This window comes from Mustela nivalis (genome assembly GCF_964662115.1).
Source record: "Mustela nivalis genome assembly, chromosome: 8".
NCBI classification, from domain to species: Eukaryota; Metazoa; Chordata; class Mammalia; order Carnivora; family Mustelidae; genus Mustela; species Mustela nivalis.
The window spans coordinates 117,866,087-117,873,585 of record NC_139027.1 but is presented as its reverse complement, the minus strand read 5'-3'; the positions used below and the strand labels follow the sequence as shown (position 1 = coordinate 117,873,585).

General features: G+C 56.6%; 1 protein-coding gene across 1 annotated transcript; it reads right to left on the bottom strand.

Moving 5' to 3' along the window:
* Positions 1-1,129: 1,129 nt before the first annotated feature.
* On the bottom strand, positions 1,130-6,838 carry TCF15 (transcription factor 15). The gene is made up of 2 exons (XM_082746370.1): positions 6,205-6,838; positions 1,130-1,621 (listed from the first exon to the last, which is right to left on the bottom strand). Exons 1-2 carry the CDS (start codon positions 6,736-6,738, stop codon positions 1,547-1,549), a joined length of 609 nt encoding a protein of 202 aa, XP_082602496.1. The 5' UTR covers positions 6,739-6,838; the 3' UTR covers positions 1,130-1,546.
* Positions 6,839-7,499: the final 661 nt, after the last annotated feature.

Below are 7,499 nucleotides of genomic sequence, written 5' to 3'. Positions count from 1 at the left end.
ATAAAAGTGTTTGTTAAATTCATTTTTCAAATAGGCATGAGTGTACCCAGAGGCAAGGGTGGCTGCCCGGCTTGGCCACCTTTCCTTACCTCCAGCCTCCTGAGCCTCTCTGATTCTGGCCTCGAAGGGACTGTTCCAGCCAGAGAGCCGAAGGCACTTGGCTGTACCGCCCAGCTGTCCCCATCACCATCGTGACTGAATCTGCAAGATGGGGAAACACCAGCCCTCACCTTGCAGGCCTGCTAGAGAAGCATCGGGGCCCTGGGGGGCTGGCACTCCAGTGGGGCATCTCCAGGGCCGGGGAAGGCTTTAGGGGTGGACAGACCTCACCTCATCATCCTGCCATATGCCTTGGGGGGGTCACACTGCTCCTCCAACTCATCTCAGCTAAAACAGGGGTAAGAACATCCCATTAGTGCATTCACTTGCATGTGTGGGAGCTGCGTGCCTACACGGCCCCGTCTGCAAAAACATGGATAAGGGAGAGGTTACAGTATAGAACATTCATCAGGCGGAACACACAGTTACTAAACGGACGAGGCCATCCTTTACCTTTGCGTGCTGACTTGGGATGACAGCAGACCTAGGTCAGGGAGAGCAGTGCAAGGTGCAGAAAGCACGGACAACACACTGTTGTTTGTGTAAAGAGTGGGAGAAAGTTAACATATACATATATTTCTGTCCTTGCTTGGCTATTCATAGGGAATGGGACAAGATCTGGGAATGGGACTGATCACAAAATGTGGCAGCTGAGGCTGCCTGAAGGGAGAGCTGGTGGCTGGAGGGCACAAAGAAGGGAAGCTTCCCTGTATTTCCTCTCGTACCTCTTGAAGTCTGTACCGTGCGGATCAATAGATTCCTTACTCAAAAATAAATCAGATTAAGATTTCTTGACCAACCGCCACAGACAGCTAAGGGCTATTCAAGAAGACTGTGAAGTCTGGTTATCTTGACTTCTGGAGACGGTCCTCCTGCCTCCCCTCCTGCCCCTCCATTCCCGTCCCACAGCCCCACCCCCTTCAGGGCAGAGGGCAGCACCTGTGACATCTGGGCCTCTGCCAAGTCTAGGAGAGGGGCCACCTCTGACCTCTGATGTCCCTAGTCCTCACCCAACCCCCCATCACCATTCTTCAGCTGGGAACATCTTTTATTTAAAAATACTTTTTTATTTTAAACCCACCAATTCTCTCTCTCTCTTACACACACACACACACACACACACACACACACACATCCCCACACTCATTCACAGATATGCACACATCCTCTGTCGCCAACAGTCTTTGTTTTTCCAAAAGTTCAGCCTTGTCTCTGACCGGCCAGGGCTGGGGCTGGCTGGCTGGGTCCTCATAGCTCTCTGGCGTGCAGTGGAGATGTCCCAGGAAGCCTGCCCACAGGGTCATGGGCCCAGACCATTGTCCCTGGTCCCAACACGAAAGAGGTTTGCGTTGGGCTCCTGGGGTCTTCTCCCCTGTTTAACCAGTGGCTGGCCTCTGGCCTTCTTCTCCAGGGTCCTGCTTGGAACAAATGCCACAGGGGTCTAGGCTCATCTCCGCGGCACTCGGAGGGGGGTCACCCCCCTCACCTTCAAGCAGCTGCCCCCCAGGTCACGACGGCCGCCCTGCAAGAGGAAAGAGAAAGTTCGGTCAGGTCACCGTGAACACTGGAACTAACCTGTGTGTCCAGCAACAGGGGACTTGGTAAATAAATCACGGCCGCACAATGAAGTTCTCCACAGCAGAACGCCAAAGGGAGTCTTTGTGACTGATAGGGAATGATGGAGAGACAACTGCATTTAAGGACAAAGGCAAGAACTGAGTGAATGTTCCTGTGTGCTGAGATGTCTGGAGAGAAGGGCACATGGGAAATTGCTAACAGGTTTCCTCAGAGGACAGGGATTTCATGGGGGACAAGGCATGATGGGTGGGAAGGAGGTTTTCTCTCTTTCGTTCTTTCTTTTTAATGCTATGTACTTTTTTACTCTTTTTGTTTCTTGTAATTTCATTTTATGTAGTTTGTTGCTTTTTTTTTTTAGTATATGTGCTGCCGAAGTGAGCACTGCTTTTTTTTTTTAAAAACCCAATACATTTAAAATGATATTAAATGGTAAAACAAATGAACTCCACCGTGGTCCTCCTAACTGCCTGATTGAATGCCCAGTGGCTTACGAATCAACCTTCCAAAGTAGACTGTGGATTTCTAGCCTCCCTGCCTTCATTCAGGGCCTTCTCTCTGCCAGGAACACGCACTCTGGTCCTGTCTCCCTGGGAAGGTTTCTCTATTCCTGCCATTACCCAGCACTTCCGGGGATATTTCACTGGGAGAAACTTGGAAGGGGAAGACGGAGTTTCTTTTTGTTCCCCCTCAGGCTGGGAGCTGAGCGAGGAGTAGGGAAAACGTCCTCACTCCATAATCCTGGTTGTAGCCCTGAGCCCAACATGAGTGGGTGCCAACTACTGCCCCTTGAATCCGTGCTGCTCACTGGGAGATGAGCTCATGGTGGTACCCCTGAAGCCACCTGTCCCTCAGCCCGCAGGGACCATCCCTATCTGGTGGTCTGAGGTCTGATGTGGGGCTATCGTCCTCGCTGTAAGTCAGCGAGGTCCCAGGCATTAGAGCACCCCTCTGTTGAGGCCTCCAGCCGCTTAAGGCCAAGCCCAGAGGCACCCAGCCAGTTGGTTAAAAAAAAGCTGGGCTAGAAATCCGAGTTGTCCTGCAGTTCTGCCTCCAGGACCTGCTGGTGTCTGAAATCCCACTGTCAATGCTCACCCCACTGAGCCTGGCTAGGAGATGGGGGGACAGGCCTCCTTCTTAGCCATCTAGAGAAATAGCCAACCATCTGGGAGCTCTGCCCCCTGCCCCCTCCGTCCTGGGCCCAGGTTGGGGCAGATCCATCCAGATGTGAGCCCAGCCTCCCTCGAGGCTCTCTGGGCCCAGGGACAACGTGTTCATTCACAGGCAGGGCTATTTTGAGGGCTGAGGCCACAGTCCCAGCAGAGCCCGGGGCTTAGGCTTCTCAGACAAATCTGGCAGGAGTGGCTGAGAAGGGGGGACAGGCGTGTGGGGAGGGAGGGGGTGTAGTGTTGGGGGATTAAAAAACCCGCCTCCCACTCTTTCACGACCTCAGGGACAGGGGGGGCCATCTCTCAGCCAAGTCTGGCAGTCATCAGGAGACCCCAGTCTCATGCTAATGCTGGGAGCGGTGGCCTCCCCGAGATTGTGTCCTCATCTACAAAATGGGGTCGAAATGATTCTGCTGCCATCCCAGGGTGCAGGCTGTCGCAGATGCAGCTGTGAAAGAGGCTTGCAGACAGCCAAAAGCACTTAGAAGGGACCCTGACCAGGACCCCACTTCTCCATCCCCGAGAAAGTCAGTGCCCAGGGCTCTGGGAAGCTGAGTCGGGCTTGAGTGAAATGGATCCAGACTTCGATCCCTGCTCTGCCATGGACTACCCATCGGACTCGGGCAGGTGACTTCACCACACTGAGCCTGTCTCCCCGTGTGTAAAGCAAAGTCATGGTGACGATCATACGCATTCAGCTAGTTAAAGCCCTTAGTACCGCGTCAGACACACAGATAAAGCGTTCAAGTAGATATTCACAAGTATCATTATCGGCATCAGCCAGTGAGGGTACCTCCTTGCCTCCCCCCACCCTCTGTGCCCCTCTCTGTGCCTGAACTATGTACGCCAGCTGGGCGGCGGGGGTGTTTTCCAAGATGATCCTACCCACCCCCAACTCCGGGTGACAAAGGGGGAAACAGTAGAGACAAGAACCCTCCCTCCGTCTCCCACTTGCTATTTCTAAAGAACCACACTTGACCCCTCCTTAGACAGAAAGATCCTACAGAGAGCCTGGTGGTCCCTTGTGACCCCGTCCTCAGACTAGCCATGTGGGAGGGAGGGGGTGGCTCAGAGTTAAGCAGCAGAATCTGGGCCTTGGAGCTCTCTGGTCCCCTGAGCTCAGAAGGGGGACCCTGCAGTCGCTCCATGAGAGTCCATTTTCTTTCAGTTGAGCCTTCGAGGGGCCAGAGCTGGCCAGGATCGCCCCTCTTGCCTATTCCCAGAGGAGCCTGTGGGGGAAAGCATGGCTTCTGCAGCCAAATTTGGCTAGGTTCTTGGTCCTGTAACAGATCGCGGGGAAACAGCCAGACCCAGGCGAATAAATCCCTATGATCCACAGGACAGGCTGAACCCAGCAGAGAAGGCCCCCCACCCTGCCCCGCTGCAAGTGTGGGTGCATAGCAGATGTGACTTCTCCCGCAGGCCTGCGGTTATAACTCGCCAGCCCCCTGCCCTCCCTCCCCAATAACCTTTCCCACTTCCCAATCAGGCAGGCTTGAGTTCAAACCCTCACTCCATCATGGACAGCGTCTCTAAGCAGGTGGGGGCCACCAGAGCACCTCTGCCACTAAGGGGTTTTAACCAGTATGGGTGATGAGTGCTTAGCCCAGGAAATCAGTGCCCATCACGACTGCCTCCCCTCTGTGCTCTGCCACCTTCAACGTCTTTCCCCTTCCTTCTCTATATCATGTTTTCTGACGCCAACTCTTGGGGTGCCCTGCTCCTAGAACACTTTTCCCTATCCACTCATCTGTCTGCCTGTTCCCAAGCATGTGTCAGGAATTCAGCCCCTAGCTGGGAGCTTCCTCTGGGCTCCCACAGTCTCTTGGTGCTCTGCCTTCCCACCAGGAGACTGTGGCCTCCCTGTCTTCATCCCCATTCCCTTGCCCTGGCCCTGGGAATTCATGACTGTGGGTGGGGCCCCACGACCTGCTTCTCTGGGAATGTTCTCAGAGCCAACAAAAGATAGCTATTGGGTAGATAAGGTTGGCTGAACTGAAGGAACAGGTGAAGGGCAGTCCGAGGGTTATCACCAAGGGCCCGGCCAGCCCTCTGCATCCCAGGCCAGGTACATGAAGGCCCACCTGGCTTTCCCACACCACCTGGAACACCAGCCGGGGCCCACAGCTGGGAGTTGGCAGGGTACAAGTCAGGCAGAGCCTGAGACGACTGAGTCAGGGAATCTGAAGCAGCCATGGGGGTGAGAGGCCAGGCTGGGAGTCTGATGAGTCAGAAGAAGACAGTCTGGGGCCAGGACACATGGGCTTCCCCGGGACAGAGTGAAGCAGGGGGCCTAGAGCGGCTATAAGAACCAAAGAGTGGGGGACTCAGAGACTGACTCTAATTCTCTGTGCCCTTTCACTTTCCAAAAGGCTGTGGTTCAGTCAGGAGATCCCCCAGTCTCACTACCTCCATATGTAAATGCTAGCTGCTGGAATCCAAAGCTTTCACGCAGACCAGCTTCTCTACTGTAGGAGAAGGCTAGGACAAGAGAGGGAAAGGTAGGGGATGAAGCAGGCTCCTTGGGGCCTAAGCAGGAGGAGAAACTTCCAACCAGGAGAGCTCCCTTTCAACCTCTGCAGTTACTCAGCCCCCTCCGCCCCCTACCAGGCTGGTTCTCATCCTTCTGTGGGGGGACACACCACAGGAGCTCAGCTCCAGCTCCATCCAGCTGACTCAACGGTGATATCGCCCCCACTCTCTATCCCTTTTGTGAAGACCCCCTTCTTCACTCCTACTGCTCATTAGCTGGCCATCTCAGATTTTTAGTTGGAGGTACGTGTTTCCTCTTCTCAGTCTCCTACCTTTGGGTCAAGTCTTAGGATGGCGGACAATTATTTTACTGGTGGGGGAAGTTCATGGCAAACGTGGACCAGCAAGCAACAAAACCTGCGTTGTGGCTTCCCAGGTGAGCAAATGCGGGCACGAGATCACTTCCCCCTGAGCCTCAGATCCTCATCTGTGATAAAATGGGCAGAATAACTACCTGCCTGGGAGTTCTCGTGAGGGTCAAAGAGGAGGAGGAATGCAGCTCGCACCTGGGAAGCGCTTAATAAAATGATGGCCTTTCTAACTACTTCTCACGCTCTTTCCCCAGCACACCTTCAGTTAAAGGGGTGTCCTTCAAGGAGCCATCTCCGTTTTCTGGGCTTTCCCGCACCACTTCTGTTTGGGGGACTTTGAGCGAGTGGTTCTGTTCCACACCAAACCCTGGGCTTGGAGCGCCGCAGCCCCCGACAAACTTCCTGTCTCTTCCCCCTCTCTTCGTTGGGGTCTCCGCTCCTCTTCTGCTTCCCTAGGAGGCCCCGTCCCCCGCTAACCCCCGATCCGCGGCTACAGTCCTGGGGCTCCGCGCACTCACCCCTTTGCGCTGGTTGCTGAGGCAGAAGGTGCAGATGGAGCGCGGCTGGCGGCCGCCGTCGGGGGCGGCGGGGACCGCGCTCTTGGCACTGCCGGCCGCACGGAAGCACGGCTGCCCGTCGTCGGCAGCGTCGCCCAGCAGCAGCACGTTGGCCAGGTGCGCGATGTAGCTGGACGCCAGGCGTAGCGTCTCGATCTTGGACAGCTTGCGGTCCACCGGCTCGGTGGGGATGAGCGTGCGCAGCGCTGTGAAGGCCGTGTTCACGCTCTGTGTGCGGTCCCGCTCCCGCGCGTTGGCCGCCTGCCGCTGTCGCACCACCACCACAGGACCCGCGCCGCCGCCGCCGCCGCCGCCGCTCGCCCGCCGCCCGCCCCCGGGGCCCGGGCCGCGCCGTGCCGCCTCCAGCCCCTCGCAGCAGCCAAACGACTGGTCGGACGCGTCGCTCTCGCTGCGGTTCTCCTCGTCCTCGCTTAGCAGCCGCACGTCCGGGTACAGCACGTGCGCGCCGACGGGGCGCAGCAGCGCGAACGCCATCGGCGCGGGGCCGCGTCTCTCCGTGCGCCGCGTCTCAGCGTCTGCCGCGCCCCGCCGTGCGCTCTCGCGCGCTCCCACGGCCCCGCCGGCCGCCGCCTTATAGCCGGGGAGGGGCCAATCACGAGGCCGCCCCGGCGGGGGCGGAGGCCGCCGCCCTGGCCAATGGGGAGGCGCCCTTCGCGCTCCGGCCAATGGCGAAGCGCCCAACGCCCCCGTTCCCCAGGTTGAAAGCAGCCCGGGAGCCAAGCCGCCCGCCCTGAAGGCTCCAGGCAGCGCAAGAGAGCCGGGCAAGTGTCTGGGGAGTTTGGGGGGGGGGTGTGTGTCTGGGTGGCTGGGATGGGGTGTGCCCAGGTCTGGACTCTTTATCTTCGGTCTAGACCCGCAGAGAGACTCTCAAGGCTTGTTTCCTCGTTCGGTAAGAGGGTTGCAGAGAAACCAGCTCGGGGTTTCCCCGCCCGCACGATCTGATACTGTGGTTTTGCAGCTTTCTTGTGTGTAAGAGCTGGGGAAGGGGGCTGTTGGCATGACAGATTCCCGGGTTCCTCCCGTTCTGATTCAGCAGGTTTGGAACGGGACCAAACCCAGGAATCTGCATTAGGATGGTGTCCATGGAGAGCACTTAAGAGAAACACTAATCTTTCCAAATAAGGATTACACAGTGTCACATCCTCAACGGCAAACTTAAAAAAAAAAAAAAAAAGCGGTGGTGGGGGTGGGGGACAAGAACAGCACAACAAACCAGTACTTCATTCAATCATTTA

Coding starts and splice junctions, on each gene's coding strand:
- TCF15 (XM_082746370.1), bottom strand. CDS start 6,738: ATGGCGTTCGCGCTGCTGCGCCCCGTCGGCGCGCACGTGCTGTACCCG. Junction 1,622..6,204: donor TCAGCAACCAGCGCAAAGGG/GTGAGTGCGCGG, acceptor TTCCTCTTGCAG/GGCGGCCGTCGTGACCTGGG.